The 21,163-nt window shown below is 38.9% G+C and overlaps 1 protein-coding gene and 1 long non-coding RNA gene across 6 annotated transcripts in view; one reads left to right on the top strand and one right to left on the bottom strand.

The window, feature by feature from the left end:
* The window catches only part of PIK3CA (phosphatidylinositol-4,5-bisphosphate 3-kinase catalytic subunit alpha), a 76,754-nt gene extending 66,637 nt beyond the window's left edge, over positions 1-10,117 (top strand). For 4 of the 5 annotated variants that reach the window (XM_038415576.2, XM_038415583.2, XM_038415577.2 and 1 more), the window contains 4 exons: positions 753-923; positions 1,503-1,620; positions 1,838-1,989; positions 2,841-10,117. In XM_038415576.2, coding sequence (XP_038271504.1) covers positions 753-923; positions 1,503-1,620; positions 1,838-1,989; positions 2,841-3,111 — 712 coding nt within the window. In that variant the 3' untranslated portion in view covers positions 3,112-10,117. Of the gene's footprint in view, positions 1-752; positions 924-1,502; positions 1,665-1,837; positions 1,990-2,840 lie in introns of all 5 variants that reach the window. The other variant, XR_006274077.1, reaches the window with a different exon arrangement.
* Positions 10,118-12,416: 2,299 nt separating this feature from the next.
* LOC122455683 lies at positions 12,417-20,385 on the bottom strand. The gene is made up of 3 exons (XR_006274081.1): positions 19,562-20,385; positions 18,799-19,530; positions 12,417-13,124 (listed from the first exon to the last, which is right to left on the bottom strand). It is a non-coding gene; the product is annotated as an uncharacterized LOC122455683 (long non-coding RNA).
* Between the last annotated feature and the right edge of the window lie 778 nt (positions 20,386-21,163).

The raw sequence follows: 21,163 nt of genomic DNA, 5'->3' as shown, positions 1-21,163 counted from the left end.
AAAATGATTTGTAAGCATGTTTCTGTATGTTATACTGTAACTTTTTTATAGCTTCAAGATATCCAAAATATTGGGGTCTATAAACTGATCTGTGCCTTATGTGCCAATTTATTTTGGTGGCCTCAGACCAGTTCCAGGGAATGGCCATCAGTAAGACTAGCATTGCTGCAGTTCATGGGTTTCCATTACCATTTTATAATATTGACAGGTAATAGGTCTGGAAATGTATCTTTAAAATTTCATGTGGGGTTTTCGTAAAGCAGGCATTATTCTGTATTATGCATTTCTGGTAGCACTCAGGTTGTGCTGAATGTTCCCTTTCTTAAAGTCTGGAGACTGTCCTGCTCTTAGTATTAAAGTCTGAAGATGTGTACAGAAATCTATCTTGATAAATCTACCTACATTTTGAAAGTTCCATTAATGATTATAATATTCAGAGGTATTGCAGAAACCACTAGTAATTTTCATCTTAAAACTTTTCCCAGTATAAAACTAGGAAATTGCCAGATGCAGTGGCCGCATTGTCAGGCACATTGAACACTAGTGTTTTTGCACACTTCTTTTCTCAACCCTTCTGATAATACAGCTGTAGGGTTTTCAAATGTATTTTCAGCAGAACCCTATGAAGTAAATCCAGTAATAGATGGTATTGATCTGAATAAGGTTACTAACCGGAACATGCATATTTTGTACTGTTTAAAATGCTTTGTCTGAAAACTTGCTCTTTATAAAAATTTTTTTTTTTCTTCCAGGATGTTGCCTTATGGCTGTTTGTCTATTGGTGATTGTGTGGGACTTATTGAGGTGGTGAGAAGCTCTCACACAATTATGCAGATTCAGTGTAAAGGTGGTCTAAAGGGCGCATTGCAGTTCAACAGCCACACATTACATCAGTGGCTCAAGGACAAAAACAAAGGAGAAATGTAAGTTTTTACTTTTCATTTATTTACTCTCCTTTTTAATTCACCTGGGTTTTTTTGGTTTTTTTTTTTTTTTTTTTGATGGAGGCTCAAAACTGAAATATTTCATGCCCCCCTTCTTGAAGTGGGAAACTAAGTCATACAACGATACTCTATACCTGGTATTTTTGCTATCCATAGCTCTCCTCTTGAGGTTAAGGCATTGTGCGATATCATTGTGACAATGCAGCAGTTGGCAAAAAATTGGCAATTTAAGATGTACACTTGCACAAATATATGGTTTAAATCTGAATTTGCATTAGTAGCTTATCAGACTGAAAATTTCTTTTCTGTGTCTTTAAGAAAGTTGCTCTAACGGTGAGATTATTATTTTTTGATCTTATTCCAGGTATTGTTGTATTCCAAGAATGCTGAATCTCTACCTAGCTTTTTGATTCAGTTCAATGATAAAATCCAAGTAGTCTTGATTTGCATGGCTTCAATAAGCTAGTATACCCATATCTTTCATTACATGCATGTTATTTCTGCACTTCTGTTGTGTTAGAACTTCAGGAGAATAATGCCTCCAGTGTTTTTCAACAGGTATGATGCAGCTATTGATTTGTTTACACGCTCTTGCGCTGGCTATTGTGTTGCTACCTTCATATTGGGAATTGGTGATCGTCACAATAGTAACATCATGGTGAAAGATGATGGACAAGTAAGATACTGTTTTGCAAAAAATCTCTCTCTACAAATATTCGCGTATGTAATATGTCATCTTCCATTTGTCTGATGTATAGACACTAATTGTATGGCATATTGGTGTTTGGATCACAAAATCCATGCAAAAATTAGATAAACTGATATTACTATGAAAGCTGTTTAAATATGCAGAATAATTTTAAAATATGTAACCATTTTCTTCCTCTTTAAAGCTGTTTCACATTGATTTTGGACACTTCCTGGATCACAAGAAGAAAAAATTTGGTTATAAACGAGAGCGTGTGCCATTTGTCTTAACGCAAGATTTCTTAATAGTGATTAGTAAAGGAGCCCAAGAATGTACCAAAACAAGGGAATTTGAAAGGTAAGCCATTTTTTAATTGAGCAATTATTTCACGTAAATGAAAATTATACAAAAACTGATTAAATATATTGGGTATATCTTATAGCAAAATATCACTCCTAGATATAATAAAGAACCAATGATCTTTAATACTCTGGCCTTTGACTTGAATCAAGCTATGTGCTATAAGACCCTGTATAGGTACATGTAGAGCTTCATGTAACAAAGAAACATACTGCAGGCATACAATTTTACATTAATTCAGTTGTGGGGACACACATCTTTCAAGTTGTCCGCCCAGGATAGATCTTTGTATGGTTCTCGGCACTCAAGTCCTGTGGGCCTGATCCTTCAAGGTGCTGATCCACTACTCCCACTGACTTTGCTGGATCAGGCACATACATAACCACTTAAGGTTACTGGATTAAAAATGTAATTTTACTCAAGTGTTTAGAACTACAACTAACCTTGATTAATTTTACTGATCATGAGCAATTTTGTTTCAATGCTTAAAACACGTATTCTTTTTAGACTTGCATAACTCAAATGTCTCGGTGGATTTCCTTAAACGTTCCTAAATAATTCACCTTTTGAGAAAGCTTATGAACTGAAAATAGGGATTTAGAAGCGAAGGCCTGTCTCCAATTTACCTGGTATCAATTAGTCACTGAAAAATCACTTGAAAATGAACCTAATCTAAGGGAAAATCTACACTATGGCGCTATATTGGCTCAGCAGCACTGATATAGATGCACCACTATAGCATGTCTGGTGAATACACGCTCTGCCTCTCTCTCCTTCTGTTGCCTCCAAAAAATAAAAGTTGTGGATCCAGTATCTTGAACCAACCAACTCTTGTCTTTCTTTTCAAGGTTTCAGGAGATGTGTTATAAGGCTTACTTAGCAATTCGGCAGCATGCCAATCTCTTCATAAATCTCTTCTCCATGATGCTTGGCTCAGGAATGCCTGAATTACAGTCTTTTGATGATATTGCATACATTCGAAAGACACTTGCACTGGACAAAAGTGAACAAGAAGCTCTAGAATATTTCATGAAGCAGATGAATGATGCTCATCATGGTGGCTGGACAACGAAAATGGACTGGATCTTCCACACAATAAAGCAACATGCCTTGAACTGAAATGAAAGTGAAGAATTTAAAAAACTCATTGCCCACTTATGGGTGCTACACTGCACTGTTAATACTTGTCAGCAGCAAAGACTGGTTGCATAGGAATTGCACAAACCACAGACGACGGCATTAGAATTTACAGCAAGAGCAGAGATGAAATATTCAGACATTTTTCAAAAATGTAAAAAAAATGGGGTTTCAGATAGCACTAAACTGTACATTTCAAAATTAAGCTTTCGTGTGATGTGCAATTTCATATTATGCCTTAAGCCCAAAAAGGTAAACTTGAAAGATTGGCAGGGTTTTTTTGTTTGCTTTTAATTTGGATAATTTGGGAAAAGGAAAACATGCTATCATCAAAAATAGTCCGTTACATATTACAGTAGGTCTAGTATCACTTTAAAGATTATGTAGGGTTTCAAAGAGTTGAAAAGGAAGAAAACTTAGTGTTTTCATGGCTATTTAAATAGTAGGTATAGTGTTGAAAACTCCTTCAATTTCAGCTCAAAGCTCTAAAAGGTTAAAGTGAGGGTACAGTTGCTTGAAATTTAGTCATAGGCATAATATATTATAATTGAACCTTTGACTTCTGGGTCTGTCATCATCTGCACCATTTTGAAAGAAGTAGGAAATAAGCCTACTATATGGTATTCTCCTGGACAGTGTTTGTAGGGATGCAATTTATAGCTTCACGAAGAAACTCTGGTCCCCACCATCCCAAATGACTGGCTTAGAAATTGAATGGGCAGGATAGAGTTTAGTGCAACAAAACATTGTAGTGTTCACTTTGGGATTTGATTTAATCTAATCTGAACACAATAGACTTTTTTCACATGTGTTTTCCAGAGCCTAGCAAAAGGTTAGTTGTTAAAATTATTGAAAGATTATTTTTATAAAGGCTATTTATATAATAGGAACTATTAATATATATTCTTTATTTACATGATTTGTCCCATATTCACTCATTTAATTTTGCAACCCAGTTCTCTCTGTCCAAGACTCTCATTGTCCATCATGTCACTGATGGTGTTCAGTTGTAATCATAGGACCAAATTCAAACCTGGTGAAAGAGTATACAAGTACCACTGAAATCAGTGGGAGGTATACCCACTTGTGCCACAGGTGAACTTGGCCCAAGTTTCTTCAAAGAATCTCAGGCAATATTCTTAACATTATTTTGGGCTGGTCTACAATACCATGGTAAATTGACATATGTTACGCTAATTTAGTTATGTGAATAATGTAACTGAAGTTGACATAGCTTAGGTCGACTTACCACGGTGTCTACACCATGCTTTATATTGATGGGAGATGCCCTCCCGCCGACTTACTTTGCTCTTCTCAGGGAGCTGGAATATAGGAGTCGATGAGAGAGCGCTCTGCCATCGACTTAGTGGGTCTTCACCGGACCCACAAAATCAGCACCGCTGTATCAATCGCAGCATTTTCAATCTACTGGTAAGTGTAGACAGGGCCTAAGTGATATGCTGGCTGTTCAAGGAATGTATGGTTAAACTCTCGGCCTCTGGGTCCACCTTTTCTCTCTCTCTGTTCTTTCCTGCTCCTTTGAAAGCAGCTGCTTAATCCCTATAACCAACACATGAGAAATAAGTTTGGATTTTCAAAATGATCACCAGGTACTTATAGCAAACACTTTGGAAAGCTCACAGCATATAGAGCTGCCAAACAAACATTTTATAGCATGCATGCTCTTGCACACGCACTCTGGCTTTCTCGTATGCTCTGAGAATGTAAGTGAGAGAAAAATCTAATTGTTGGGCACCAGTTTTTGCAAGTATCAAGACTACCAGAGGTTTTTAGATTGTCCTTATGCACAGCTGCAGGCAGAACTTGCTATTCTGAAACACTTTTTTATAAACTCATAAATATTTTTGACAATAACTTGCTAAACCCAGGATTCTGAGGATGACATTTACTCCAGTGTGTTAAACTTGTTATATTCACAGCATTTGAAGTGAATTCCAAAAGTCCAGGAGTTTGAGGCGGATGGGTTTATTCGCATGCATGCACACAGACACTGTATGTGTCAGTGCCACTCAAAAAAGTGCAATACCAGATGTAATATAAATGTGCTGACAGTTGGTATTGGAATATAACTTTATAAATAAACTGTACTTTGTACAGGCTGTATTTATGAAGTATTGAGTGGTTGGATTCATTTAGCAAATTGTAATACTTTAAAAATGTGCAATCAATTATATTATAGAAGACATGGATAACAGTGAATTGGGGATTGTAAAGCCAAGGCTTTTATTTGGTCTTTTAAGACAATTTTGTAGTCATTTGATTCTTATGGTTAGTTATTGAACACACAGGTACTAAATCATGTGGTAAAACACTTCATGAAAAATACAAAGAAATACTAAGATTTGAGTGGGGAAATATGGCTAGTCTAATCTCTACTGAACATTTTAGAGCAATCCAGCAAAATTCATATGTCCCTTTGCTCAGATGTGAACGTTTTCACTCAGTTGTAGTTACTAAAAACTACCCTTATTGTATTTATTATTAGTATACAGTCAACCCACTCTAATGTTCTAGAGTTTTTAAAATTGGGAATTGGTTACAGCAAGAAATTCAGTTATATGATACAAATCTGAAACCCTGAGTGCTGTAATTCATGGTTTAACAGAGATGTGTGTTACTCAGTGCCACGTTAAGTGCTACATTAATTATCCTTATGATTCCTCTTGTATTGAGACAACATATTGCCCTGTAGAGAGATGCCTTTTAGGACCCGAATTAAAAGGTCCTCAAGCTTATTGGATCTTATGGGCCTGATTCTCCATATTTTGCACCTTGTGTTAAATGCTGCCATATTAGAATGGTAGCGTTTACACCCACTTTGCACCTGTTGAGGGCTGTGAAGAATCAGGCCCAGTATCTTCAAGAGTTACTGCAACCAACCACTGCACAAGCTATAAAAGAGTTCTTATGTGCATGCTAGAAGAAAGCAAACTGAGTAGCCAACCCACGTATAATAGGGCTTGGGGTAACTTTAGAATTAAACAAAGAAAATGGAAGCATGGGGAGATAATGGATGGAGGTGTAGCGCTTGAAACAGTTGTTCATAGTAACGAGAGTATATTTAAAGAAAAAAAGTTGACCCTAAATATACTAAGCGGTATTCTCCAGTTTTACACAGATATGAGTCCATTGACTTTAATGGGGTTACTCCTAACTTAGACTGGTGTGTGTGAGAGAATTAAACCCACTATCTCAGCTACAGAAAAGGATCATGAATGCATCGGTGACTGAGATGTAGATTTTGTTAGAAACTGTTTGGAATTTGATTTTTTTTAAATAGTTTTTTTTTTTTTTTTACAGTTGACATTTAACCTGAATAGAGGTTTGAAAATGTTCCCTTTGTTCTGAATACCAGCTGTGCAAACACTAAAGTAGTTGATTTTGTGCTTGGACTGAATCTAACATCTTGCTCCAGCAAAACTCCCATAGAAGCCAATAGTAGTAGGAGTCTGATCAGAGCCAGGAGCCCAGGATTTGTCCTTAGATTTTATTACAAAGCCATTAGAAAAAAGTGACTTAGGGAATATGTATTGAATTGTAAAACAATGTAACTAATTTTTTTTTCAACTGTGAAACTATACATTTGTTTTAATGATAAAACAGGCTGCTGCTGAATTTTTTTCTTGAAATATATTTGTTTTCCAAAAAGTTGCAGAAGAAACTCCTGTACTGACTTACATATGCATACTTTTCTGTTCTTAAGGAGTGCATCAGTAGTTTCTTCATGGGTAAAATACAGTATAATTTAATTTCATAAAAAGCATTTAAACAAAACCAAAATTGTAAGTGGTTTGGCATCTTGTGGAAAAAATATAAAAATCCTAGATATTAAGGGCACTGTCAGAATTATGCAGCATGTAAAGAATTTTGTATATGATGACCTCTGGTTTTTTTTTTTTTTTTTTTTTTAATGTAAAGCCATCTAAGCACCATAGTGGTCAGTAGCCCGTGTTGGTTAATTTTGGGGACATTTTTATTTGCTTTGTCATTTTATAACTGACACGCTCAATATTTGCGCTGAACAATAATTGTGATTTCCTCCTGTTTTTCATGTCTGTACAGGTTACAGACCTGGGCTGGACCAGTTTAAAAAAAAAAAGCCACTTGAAATTACGATGTCTTGTGAGGTCAGACGTCTTTAGAATGCTTCAATTTAAAGAAAACTCTATGGTATTGGGAGGATTGTGATATGCTGCTTCTAAGGTTTTTTGTTTAAAAATACAACTTCCATATTTCATTTTTTTTTTAAGGTTTTACTTGAATGAAGAGCCACACTTTTTATACAAATACTATACAGCTGTGGACACTATATGGCAGATGCTTGAAGCCCAATTACTGTTGCAATATATTTCATACCAATAGTGAATTTGTATTTATTTTTTCTTTGGTCAAAGTTGTCTCCATTTATATAAGGCTCTATCTGTCCAAAATGTTTTGCACTCTGCCATGCTGCAGATGTCATGTTTTTAGGTCTCCACTGATCAGACAAACTAATCAGAAATTGTGCGTAGGTGTAGAAACCTTTTGTTTGTGTGCAAGAGCCAGACCTAGTAGAGACTTTGGGCTTCCAGTAATTCTGATGTCACTTTACACTGGTATAACTCTGATTTCAGTGGAGTTACTCTTAATTCACAGCAGCATATGAGCTATCAGAATTAGGCCCTTCATTGGAAAAAGATTCTCCAGTCTTTGTTTGCCTGTCCATATGACACATGAAAATTAATTAATTCTCTTGCTAAGGCATGGTCTACACTAGGAAATTGAGTCATCTTAACTATTTCATTCAGGGATGTGAAAAATCCACACGCCGAGCAGCATAGTTAAACCAACCTAACCCCAGCATAGACAGCACTAGGTCGATGGAAGAATTCTTTTGTTGACCTAGGCACCACCTCTCGGGGAGACAGAGTACCTACACTGACAGGAGAATCTCTCCTGTCAGCATAGGTAATGTCTATACTGAAGCTCTATGGTGGCCCAACTGTGCCTGTATAGCATTCCAAATGTAGACAGGTCCTGTGAACATTCCTGATTGCAAGCTGGTGACGCTAATTGGCTGGTAAAACACCTATAATTCTAAATACTTGTTTTCTATTAACCAGTTTCATTCAGTTCTCAATTTCAGGAGTGCTGTGTTCTTGCTTATCTTTTTTTTTTTTTGCTTCTGTTTTTAAGACTTCAAGGATCTCTGCAGCTCACTAGTTTAAAGAAAGCACTGTCCTCTTAAGAAGAGTTTCTCTCCCTACACTATGATGACAATTGGGTGCTTTATGAAATCTGATCTCAGAAAAGATGGCTGTGCTCTTGACATAGCATTGGGAGTAGAACATGCATCTGAATTCTGAGTATCCTGGGGCACGGAATTCTAAAGGCATGAGATATGTCATTTAGCCCTTGTGGCCAAAAATAAGAATATATACAAAACAGAACTTTTACAAAAAACAAAAAACCCCCATAGTTTACAAATTTTAAGCCATTTGTTCAGGAATTAAGCAAAATCTTGATAGAAGAGGTTCCTCCAGGGGAACATACTTGGGATAGTTCATTTTGGTTTTATAACACAACCACTTGTGCCAATGCTCACAAAACTTGATGCTGAAACATGCTTCAAAACACATTTTACATTTTAAGTGCCCTTATTTTCACCCTAATGTGTGGTGTGGTGTGGTGGTCATTAGAGGTAATAAATTTAAAAACAAAACAAAAAAACCCAATAATTCACGTCATATGGATCCTATTAAATAATCTGGCCCAAATCCCCATCTGATGTAAATTATGGCAGCACCATTTATTTCACTGGAGCTATGCTGATTTACAGCATCTGAGAATCTTGCCCACTCTCTGAAATTATCAAATCTGTGGTCATACCCAGTAGCCCTGTTTTATTTAATAGCTCAGGCTGTGGAGAGACAAGTTGGGCAAGACTTGATCTTTAATAATCATTATATGCCTATCCTGCTCTCCTAGCTCATGAGGGCCCAATCGGAGGGCCCTGATTCTTCATAGCTGCAAATACATGTAATCCATCTCTAGGCTTGATTTTAATTTTCTTGGATTCCTCGATTATCAACTGGCCAAAATTGTCTTAATGTATTTTTAGTGGAAAAGGTCTAATCTTTTTCGGCCTTAAGGCCACCATGCTCTCAAAACTGCTTTAATTTCTTGTAAAGTTTCCCCTTCCTACTAGTGATAACTCAATATCCAGAGCATGACTGTCAAAGTCCACTGACTTAAGAGGTCGATATTTCCTATGTACTCATCAACAGGGGGAAGAATTCTATGCCTCCATATTTGGTAAAGAACGGAACACTTGACCACAAACCGATTTCCAAGACTCTTGTGCTTGGAATTTTGAAAGTTGATTTCATGTTGTCCTCATAACTGTACTCATAGCTGCAAGAATTTTGGATGAATAGATCTCAAGAGAGTGTATTCTGCTCTTGGTGCCCACATGTTATTCCCTTAAAACTAATGGAAGTTGTGCCTGCATCAAGAGGAGAACATGGATACCCTCAAGCATTTACTTGAAATCTCTTTAAAATGGAGACAATTCCTATCCTTCGAAATAACTGTTAGCTAGAGAAAAAATATCGCCCTGTAATTAGTTTGTCATTCTATGGATAAAGGTTCTGTGGTATAATACATTGTTCAACTTGGGGGGGAAGGGGGGGATTTTAGTATTGGGCCAAAAGAGTGTTTAAGACACAGCAAGATGCATGTGTTGTTGTATTGAGAATTTAGTCTTGCAGTATCATTTTAAAACGTTCATTTTTTTTTTCCTTTTTGCTGTGCTACTCAAATAGCAAATGTTTGGCCTATGCACTTATTGTAGTTTATGTTCATCGGAAACTGTAAAAAGTCTGCTTTTTATTTAACTTTGCAGTCTGTATCTCATCATGATGTGTATTTGTGTTTCATCACATTTTTTGAGTGTTAATGTATATACTAAAAAGTAAATTTAAAATAATATGGTTGGTACAGTTTTGTATTCTGAAACATGCATATTCATGGAAGAGTTAGTGCTCTAGAACTGAAGGAATTTCTATGGATTTAGAGCACATTTTGGGTTTCATCTGATGCATTCCAAACAGTAAGAAGAAAGAAGCTACAGAGAAAATGTGTACACCTGTTCATCCAAAAAAAAATATATTTTTTTTAGAAATAAGAATTACATTGTGCTCGGATTTAGGAAGAGGCAATAGCCACTCCACAGTTAAAGTTGAGACTTGATTCCCATTTGTCTGATTTTTATCCTTAAAATAGGTCACTTGTACTTCAAATGTATGTTATCTGACAAGAGGACAGACGTTTGCCCAAATTTGAGGTGTTTCAACCAAACCATTTCTGAGAGGGCTTTAGATGTTTAGGTGTTGATTATGTTCTGAAAATTCTCCTAATTCTTTGTTCACTACAACTACCACAAAAAAAGAATGTCGTAGCAACATCATGTGAGGCTTATTTGAAAGGTCTTGGTGATGTCTGCAAGACCAATTTTAAGAATGGGAAAAGCAAATTTGAGAACTTATTCACTGATGAAGTAAGAACATCAGAAAAGCTCCTTAGGCTCCAGTCCTATTGATGACTCTTGTAAAGGCAGAGTTTCATTTTTTGTGAAGTAAGCCTTTTCTTTGCAGCGATAGCAGGTGTTTTTATATTTCAAAGGGAAATCTATCAAAAAAATTTTAAAAAAAGGATGGGGAGGGTTATGGGGAGATCACAGCCTAATCTATAACAAGATTCAGGCTTATCAAGGGATTCTGTACAAAGTTGACAATGCTACTTGTTTTCTATCTCCATGCTTGTTTGAGTTGCTGCATGACCCTAGTAGCAAAGTGCTCACATCATGGCTTTCGTGAAGGGAGATATTCCTGTTAAAATGTTAAACCTAATGAACGGTCATCTAGATTTTGAGGAATTTGATGATCTAAGTGAAACAACTGGACAAGACCCTACTCCAGGTCGCATGGTGACCAGACCTTAGCAAGTGATGAACCTAGTGACCCATCTGGATATATAATTTGCTGTTTAATTTGTTTAAAACATCTTGTAAAGGAAAAATAGGAGGGCAAAAATGTGAGATTATGTATTATTTTCTTTAACCTACACCAGGAAGCTAGACATGAAGGGAGGGCTGGGGAAGTCCCAGAATAGCTTTAGCAATATTACTGCTTTTTCTTTTTTTTTCTCCCTAGTTCCTTGTTCAGAGTTGGAAGACAGCAACTCTCTCAGAGATTGATTTTGGGGGGGGGGGGGGTGTTACCACATGATGTGCTCTACCTACCTTCACCTTTTTTTTTCTTGTTCTCAGAGCTCAGGTAGAACTGAGCTCTATAGAGAATGTGTCCCCCTTCACATACAGCCCTTGCCATGCCCAACGAAAAGCAGTTCTGTTGGCCAGGACCCTTTTGTGGCCTTACAGGGGGAGAAGGCTACCTTGAGTTAAACGAGATTTTTTTTTTCAAAGATGCATAAGGGATTTAGATATTCAATTCCTATTAATTTGAATAGGACCAGTGAGTCTAAAGCCTGAGTGTCTTTGAAGATCTCAACCAAATGCATAAATATGCAACTTTTAAAATATATGAATTACTTAACCCACCCTATCATGTGGCTAAAATATGGAATGCTTAAATCCATATACAGCCACCTGTGGGTTGAAACTAGGCAGCTGTTTCTCACCCTAGAGTGACTATGCATGATATTTGAGAAGAAGAGGTGCAGAATATCCTGTTCAGTTGCTGGAATGTAGATAGTTAAAATGCACTTATCAGAATAAGGATTTGGCCTAGATCCCATTGTTAACATCTCGTCTCTTGTTAAAAGTGCCATTGGGTATTCAGTGACCACTAAATAGACTGACATCTTCAATAACAGAGGTTGTCCTTCATCAGCTGTAGCTTCTGCTCATGAGAAGCAAGCTAAAGTTTTAAAACAGAAATCCATAATAATCTCTCAATGCCTGGCTCAATGATGCCCATTTTGATTAGCACCTCTAGGGACTACAGGAATACAAATAGTGATCATACTTCAGAGTAAGGTTCCATTTATAAATTGTTAGTAAATTAATATTTTAGTAAAGGGTTAATCGTTATTAGTCTGACAGCCTCCACTGTTCTTAGCTCCTGGAGGACCTATGATCCTGCTATAATGGTAAGTCCCAGCTACTTCCCCAGTATAATATAGAGGATGGATAGATAAGTCCATCAATGGCGATTAGCCAAGATGGACAGGGATGCAACCCTATGCTCTGGGCATCCCTAATTACTCTATAATTTCCCTCTTCTTTTAATTCCCAGTGAAGCAGCTTGTTGAAAGACAGGATACTAGGCTAGATGGACCATTGGTCTGATCAGTATGGCTGCTCTTAATAGAGGATTCCCAATAAAAATTGAACCAAAAAAAGAAAATATTCAGTTCATTTATGCTTTTGCTATTTTCATCACCTCAGGAAATTTCTGTGTATAAAAATCAAGCAGACAAGAATGGAATAAAGCTTTTTTGAAACAAGGGGACTGTATCCTAAAGAGGTGAAATGATCATAGGAGCTTACAATCCATTTCAGTTGCAAAGACAAGTCCAACAAATATAGGGATAGTGTTGGGGTGAAAAAAACTCATCTAAACCATAAATGTTGCAAACTGGGCTCATTCCATAATTTACAGGCCAGGAGAAAGCTATGGTACTTGGAAATCTTCCAAATGTCGCTGCTTAGTAGCTATAATTCAAAACACAACGTTCATTGAGCCATTCAGCTTCCATATTTTGCTATAGCACACTTTGGCTCTGAAGGTTAGTCACCTGTTTAATTAATATTGGATATTTGTGATGTCAGAATGCAGATACCTAAAGTGGTTTTGTTTTGCAACAAATATTAAGCAATAAGTATTTTCAAAATTAAAAGCACATGCATAACTGGGACAAAATTGGAATTGATTTTCCAGTGATAATTGAGCTCTTCAATCGTAATACAGGAGCTGTAAAGAAAAGAGACAGCATATTAAAAAAGATATCTACAAGTTAATAAAAGTAACAAGTTTATAACAAAACTGTAATGAATCAGACTTAATATAGAAAGTACACAATTTGCTCCAAAATTAAAAATGAAATCACTAGCAAACCTCCCATTTACTTAAATAGGGCTGGATTTCACCCAAGGTGGGGCTGATTCAGGCCCACTTTGGAGGGCTAATCCTGAGATGTGCTGAGCACCTAGAATTTCCATTTTCTAGGAAAAAGGGGAGGCACTTAGCAACTCTCAGAGGGTGCAGAGCACCTGAAATAATTGGGTTCTAAATTATACCCTGATAATGGCAGATAAAAGTGCCTAAATCATGAACTACATCAGTAGACTGCTTTGTTTGCAAATGTACATGATCAAAGTTTAAATCTTTTTTAAATGAGAAACAGACACGTCCTAGGTAGATTGTTTGCTCTGGTGGTTTTTTTTTTTTTTTTTTTTTTAACCGTATCAGAAACTTGGTGAAAGTCTCTGTTGATCTTAGCAATCTGGGAGTTTTCCCATTGATTTCAATAGGACCAGGATTTTACCCTAAGAGTTTTCAGCTATGGTGTTAGGCCCAAACTTTGTTGTTCATCAACAACCTAGATAACAGCACAGTGCTCCTTGTGTACTCAAAAACAATGAGAGAGTCTGTCCATCCATCCCCCCCTCACATCACCCCCTAAGATAGGAAATAGAAGGCAGTTCTATTACAGTCTTGACCCAGCAGCAACATTTCTCTGCCTCCTCTTGTCCCCAGCTTTCTCTTCCTGACACCCAGCAGCACTAGTTTCCCTGATACCCCGCACTCACTGCTCCAGGACCCTCTCTCTGCACTAGGGCTATAGATGAAGTCAGGGCTCAGTAGCAGGGCAAGTTTATGTACTCAGTCCCACCCTCTAGGCTCTCACAAACAGCTTCCCCAAATGCCTAGCCCTGGGGGGAAAAACACACACACATACTTCTATATTTAGGGTATTGGTGCTGATGGACCACCACTAACATTTAATTATTAGAAACAAGAACTATTCCCAAAGGGTAAACTAGAGGGGGGAGCACCAGGACAGCATGTGTCTATGGGTAGTACACTAGACTGGGGCTCAAACCTAAGTTCTATTCCTGATTCTGCTTCTGACCTTTTGTATGATTGTGGGTAAATCACTTCATCTCTGAGTGCCTCTGTTTTCCCCTCCCACCTTTGTCTGTCTCATCTAGTTAGACTGTAAGTTCTCGGAGCAGGGAATGGCTCTTCCTATGTATTTGTATAGCACTTAGCAGAAACATTATTTGTAGGGCTGTCACGCGATTAATCGCACTCTTCAACAATAATAGAATACCATTTATTTAAATATTTTTGGATGTTTTCTACATTTTCAAATATATTGATTTCAATTATAACAGAATACAAAGAATAAAGTGCTCACTATTTTTATTACAAATATGTGCACTGTAAAAAACAATTGTATTTTTCAATTCACCTAGTACAAGCACTGTAGTGCAATCTCTATCATATGAAAGTTGAATTTACAAATGTAGAATTATGTAAAAAAAAATTGCAATCAAAAATAAAACAATGTTAAACTTACAAGTCCACTCAGTCCTATTTCTTGTTCAGCCAATTGCTCAGACAAACAAGTTGTTTACATTTGCAGGAGATAATGCTGCCCACTTCTTGTTCACAATGTCACCTGAAAGTGAGAACAGGTGTTCTCATGGCACTGTTGTAGCTGGCATTGCAAGGTATTTACATGCCAGATGCACTAAAGATTCATATATTCCTTCATGCTTCTATCACTATTCCAGAGGACATGCGTCCATGCTGATGACGGGCTCTGCTCTATAACAATCCAAAGCTGTGCAGACCGACACATATTCATTTTCATCATCTGAGTCGGATGCCACCAGCAGAAGGTTGATTTTTCTTTTTTAGTGGTTCAGGTTCTGTAGTTTCCACATCGGAGTGTTGCTCTTTTAAGATTTCTGAAAGCATGCCCCACACCTCCTCCCACTCAGATTTTGGAAGGCACTTCATATTCTTAAACCTTGGGTCAAGTGCTGTAGGTATCTTTAGAAATCTCACATTGGTACCTTCTTTGCGTTTTGTCAAATCTGCAGCGAAAGTGTTCTGAAAATGAACATGTGCTGAGTCATAGCCGAGACTGTTAGAACATGAAATACAAGGCAGAATGCTGGTAAAATAGAGCCGGAGACCTGCAATTCTCCCCCAAGGAGTTCAGTCACAAATTTAATTAACGGATTATTTTTTTAACGAGCATCATCAGCATGGAAACATGTCCTCTAGAATGGTGGTTGACGCATGAAGGGGCATATGAATGTTTAGCATATCTGGAACATAAATACCTTGCAATGCTGGCTACAAAAGTCCTGCATAAACACCTGTTCTCACTTTCTGGTGACGTAAATAGGAAGTGGGCAGCATTATCTCCCATAAATGTAAACAAACTTGTTTTAGCGATTGGCTGAACGAGAAGTAGGACTGAGTGGACTTCTAGGCTCTGAAGTTTTGCATTGTTTTGTTTTTGAGTGCAGTTATGTAACCCCCCCCCCCAAAAAAATCTATATTTGGAAGTTGCTCTTTCACGATAAAGAGATTAAACTACAGTACATGTATGAGGTGAATTGAAAAATACTGTTTCTTTTGTTACAAATATTTGCACTGTAAAAATTAAAAATATAAAGTGAGCAATGTACACTATTTTGTGCTGTAATTGAAATCAATATATTTGAAAATGTAGAAAAGCTATAAAAATTAATTTCAATTGGTATTCTATTGTTTAACAATGTGATTAAAACATTAATTGCAATTTTTTTAATCACAATTAATTTTGAGTTAATCGTGTAAGTTAACTAATACAAATAATTAGGGCTGTCAATTAATCAAAGGAGCACTTATAGGACTCAACTGAAATTGGGCCTGTTTTGCTAACAGCAGGGGCAGCGGCTGCTCCTCTCCCTGGCATGAATGAGCAGTGCTCTCCATCGCTTTTTGGCAATTGGAGGAACACCACCTCATCTTATTCCACTCTTTCTATCTACTGGATAGTGTAGCAATTTTTAGACTGGTTACAATCTAACCTTAGTGACCTTGTAACATTAGTATCTATATAATAAGATTTCAGGATTGCCACTTAGAAGCCTAGAATATCTGTTGTGTCAGTGTGCAGCAAGGGAAACCATGGCATGCCTAGCTGACAGCTCTTTTTGTTTAGACTATCACCAGGATCAATCCTCAACCCTTTTTAAACTTGTAAATTTTCCCATAATCAAAATGGCCACCATTTCCTATTACTGTTAGTGGGCCTGAAGTCTGCAAAATGGCCACCTTTTCCCTACATTTAGTGTGCAGGTAAAAGCTAGGCTGCCCTTAGTAAAACTGGCTATCACCTCCCACTGTTTAACTGAATGGAAGGAAGCCATGTCCACAGGCAAACTAGCCACGACTCTATGGTTCAAGGGGCTAGACGGAACACAGGGACCGAGAGGACTAGTACGGCCACTGTGAATGGGGTGAGTGAGATGGAACAGGGCTGTGGGTGGAGCAAGAGGCAGATTTAGAGTTTCAAGGGGATGTGAGAGCCAGAGGAAGCCTGAGGGGGTGCATAACACAGTGATGCGGGGGATTGGATGGCAGCTCCCCCTGCTACACTCTCATGAATTGATTGCAAGGATTTTGGCTCGTGCAGGAGAAGCTGTAATCCTCCTGCAGGATTTTGGCACATGCAGAAGCTGTAATGATGATAAGAGCAATTCCTCCAATCCTGTGATTTTCAGGGCTGTGCAGATGGGGAAGCTGTGCGTGAGAGCCTGGGGGCTGACTTCACAGATGGTCCCAGAGCAGTGGAAAGGAGGAGTCAGAGAAGTGGTGTTGCTGGGTCCCAGACCGAGAAAGCTCAAGGGAGCAGGAGGCAGAGAAGTGTTGCTGCTAGGTTGAGACAATACGTGGGTATTACCCGCTCTCCTGCTGGTAATAGCTCACCTTTCCTGATCACTCTTGTTACAGTCTGTATAGTAACACCCATTGTTTCATGTTTTCTGTGTATATAAAATCTCCCCACTATATTTTTCACTTATGCATCCAATGAAGTGAGCTGTAGCTCACAAAAGCTTATGCTCTAATAAATTTGTTAGTCTCTAAGGTGCCACAAGTCCTCCTTTTCTTTTTGTGGATACAAACTAACATGGCTGCTACTCAGAAACCTGTCATAAAAGTCCAAAGCCAGACTACAGTGAACACATACTTCAGCAATGAGTATGGTATTTGGTAAAGTAGTATGCAAAGATTGGTGAAACATACCTTGATAAGTTTCATATTCAAATCAATATAGCACTTGTTAGCAACCATTTGTCTGATACACAATGAAAACAGCTATATGCATTCAACTGTAATGAAACATGTGGTTCAAAATTGTATGAAAACATGAATAAACATCCTAAGTAGTTTTACCAATGGGAAGGAGATGGGTATGTTCGAGTTAGGTGGTGTAAGCTAAAGTTGTCACATGAGCATACATTTCAATTTGACAATGTGCATGTTTTGGATTTGAATTCCTTCTCTGTTTAATATTTTCTTGTAGCAGTCAGTCACACATGACTTCACAAATTACACGCATGCAAATAGCATGGCCTTTCTGCTTGTTAAGCAAACATAGTACTGTTCAATGCATTGCCATGAAATTGAATTTCACATTAGACACACCTATTGATATATATTAAGTTTTCACTGTTTTAAAAGAGCTAAACAGGAGCCTATTTAGAACAGAGATAAGCTCCTGCCATAGGCAAACCACAACTGGGTCATAAGCCTCAAAGCTGCAAATAACAGGATGAACTGTCTGAATTTGCTGGGTCTTTTCTATGCTTTTTCTGAAAGGTGTGAAAATATGAGCCAAGCTACAGAAGATGGTAAAGTGAAATATCAGCTGATAAACTGTGCTTTGCAACTAAACAAAGGAGCTAATTGCAGATTTCAGGCAGTTACATTTTACCCACAAAAGACATGACATTAGATATAGAAGCCATCCTGAAGTACTCTAATTATGAATAACATATATTTATCCTCTCAGTAGACTAAAATATGCAAAATATAATGCAGTGAAGCCATTGCATGCTTTGTGATCAAACTGACAGGATAGTTTATTTGGAGGGAAGGGTACACTGAAGCAGGGAGCTCCATTAACATGAAATTAATGCTTTGAAGTTTCCACTCAAAATATTCAAAACAACCTTTGCCTGGCTTCCATTTCATTTTGAGCCCAATTCCAAATGCAATGAGTGTTTCCCATTCCCCCTACCCAGCTCTTGGATGAAGGGAGCATGGAGTGAGGCTGTCACAAGCATTCATGCTCCATCTCCTGCGGAGCCTGCTTTGTCCAAGTGCAGCAACATGGTCCAGTTCCCGTGTACTCTTCCCCACCTGCCCATACTCTGCTTCCATGTCTTCCTATTTTCCCCAATTCCAACTCCTGTATATGTCTAACTATGTCCCACTCCCCCAGATCCAGAATGCCATATTTCATTTCTTCCATCTCCGTTCTGTTCCCAGGCCTCCTGTACCCAACTCTTCTCTTCTTCACCCAACTCCCATATATAGCTCTTGTGACCCATATGTGCTCTATGCTTAGACCTACCCACTGTAACACTGATGCATCCTCGCATGTTGCCTGTTCAGAACTTCAGGGCCGCTCGTAATGCCTGGCAGGCTGCTCTCTTAACCTCTAGGGCCCGCTGAGGCCAGCCTGACTAGTAGACAGCCACCTGAACCTGCATCTCTTGCTCTGTCCCCTCATGGCCTGGCAACAAATCACAACAGAAGACTCCATCCAGCAGGCACTTCAGCCACCGCAGTGCCTTCACCTCCTGCTCTAGATCCAGCTCTGGGTCTGGGTCTGCTTGCACAATCACCCCAACCAGGGCCACTAGGTTATAGTAGATACATCACTTCAGCTGCTGTAGCATCTCCAGCAAGATCTAGCCCAACCCAGCATATCAAGGAGGAGGCTCTGCACAGGAAGAAGATAAGCTGTTAGTAGATTCTGTCCTGATGCCTGGAGCAGCCAAATTCATGGAGTGAGAGGCCTCTCTCAGCCCTGCGGCCGGTCGCTTGATTACAGGCCACTGTGCTAGTCACACGGAATGCTGGTATGGGGAACTTAGCAAACACTTCCTGTTGGAACTCTTCCACTGTGTGTTGGCTCTGCAATTCCCCGACCAGGTGTACATTACCCCCCATCATAAACTGCAGGGTCACAAACTCCAATTGTCTTATCATATTGGGGAAGAGCAGAAGTGGCAACCACTGCCAACAGGTCCTTCACCAGCTTCATGCCCACTTCCTGGCCTTCCCGAGCCTGCTCCGTGACCTGTCTGGGCTCCTCCATCCAGCTCTGTAACTTCCACCTGGACTCCTACAGCCAGCTCCATCATCTTCCCCTTTGTCTTTTCCAGCCCACTCCATGACCTCTACCCAGGCTCTTTCGTCCAACTCTTATGATCTTCCCTTGGGCTCCCACAGTCTGCTCTGTGACCACTTCTTGGGCTCTTCCATCCAGCTCCATGATCTTCTCTTGGGCTCCCCCAGCCTGCTCCATGACCTCTGCCTGGGCTCTTCCACTCAACTCCATGATCTTCCCTCGGGTTCCCCCAGCTTGCTCTGTGACTTCCTCTCAGGCTCTTCCATCCAGTTCCATGATCTTCCCTTGGGCTCCCATAGCCTGCTCTGTGATTTCCTCCTGGAGTCTTCTATCCAGTTCCATGATCTGCCCTCAGGTTCCCCCAGCCTGCTGCATAACCTCCTCCCAAGCTCCCCCTTCTTGCTCCCTACACCTTTCCTGAGTTCCTCCATTCATCTCCATAATGTCCACTCGGGCTCTTCCCTCCTGTTCGGCTTTTTTCTGGCTCCCTTTTTCCTCTCTCCATTTCTCCATGTCCTCCCACCTCTGACTCTTGATTACTTGTTGCTAGCCATGTGGACCCTTTTGTGTCACAATACATACCCACTTGACTCATTCCTACAGTGAGGCTGAAGTACACATCCTCATTCTCCTTCATAGCCTTACACTGGCTTGTTCCCAAAAACCTTTTTCAGGTCAATAAACAGGCAAAGGTAGATAATGTGAAACCTTTCCCTGACCAAATAATCAGTTATATCAGTGGTTCTCAAACTTTTGTACTGGTGACCCCTTTCAAATAGCAAGCCTCTGAGTGTGACCCCCCTTATAAATAAAAACACTTTTTTATATATCTAACACCATTATAAATGTTTGATGCAAAGTGGGTTTGGGGTGGAGGGTGACAGCTCGTGACCCCCCATGTAATAACCTCATGACCCCCTGAGGGGTCCCAACCCCCAGTTTGAGAACCCCTGAGTTTTACCCTTTGGATTAAAAAAAAGAAATAGGCCCACTCTACAAAAAGGAACTGAAGGATCCACCTTGATACACAGTCCTGCCCATGTGATATCTGAGAGAATAGGAAAAAGAAAACAAGGAAAATACTTTTGGAGAAAGGAAAGAGACTCCAGTACAGCCTCACAATATCTGGCCTCCATCTTGCTACCAAATCAGAAATGGACAGCATTAAAAAATGGGCACGTGTAGTCTAAGATCCATCTTGATTAATTTTGGCTACACTTTGATACCATTACATCAAACAATGCCATTGATGTTGATTAGCATTTCATGATAGGCAGCTGCTGTCTGTGTTCAAAGGGGATATGCTGGGAATGGGTGTGTGAACAGGAACCTGTATTTCATCACCAGGAGAGAATGTAGGAATAACACAATGTGAATACCCAACAGATTGTTGTGGAACAAACCCTCAGCTAATCCAATGGTTTGACTGGGACAAACGTTTTCTCCTCAATTTCCTGCCACTGAGAAATATTTCTTGGCTAGTCCCAACTGTTTGTTTCTCTATCTCCTGCTCTCATTTCATGTGCTCTTGAAGGACAGATTTTCTCTACAGTCAGTAGCTGACATGGATACTATGAAGAAA

The sequence above is a fragment of the Dermochelys coriacea genome, chromosome 9 (genome assembly GCF_009764565.3).
Source record: "Dermochelys coriacea isolate rDerCor1 chromosome 9, rDerCor1.pri.v4, whole genome shotgun sequence".
NCBI classification, from domain to species: Eukaryota; Metazoa; Chordata; order Testudines; family Dermochelyidae; genus Dermochelys; species Dermochelys coriacea.
The sequence above is the reverse complement of the archived record's forward strand: the minus strand, read 5'-3'. Positions and strand labels throughout refer to the sequence as shown.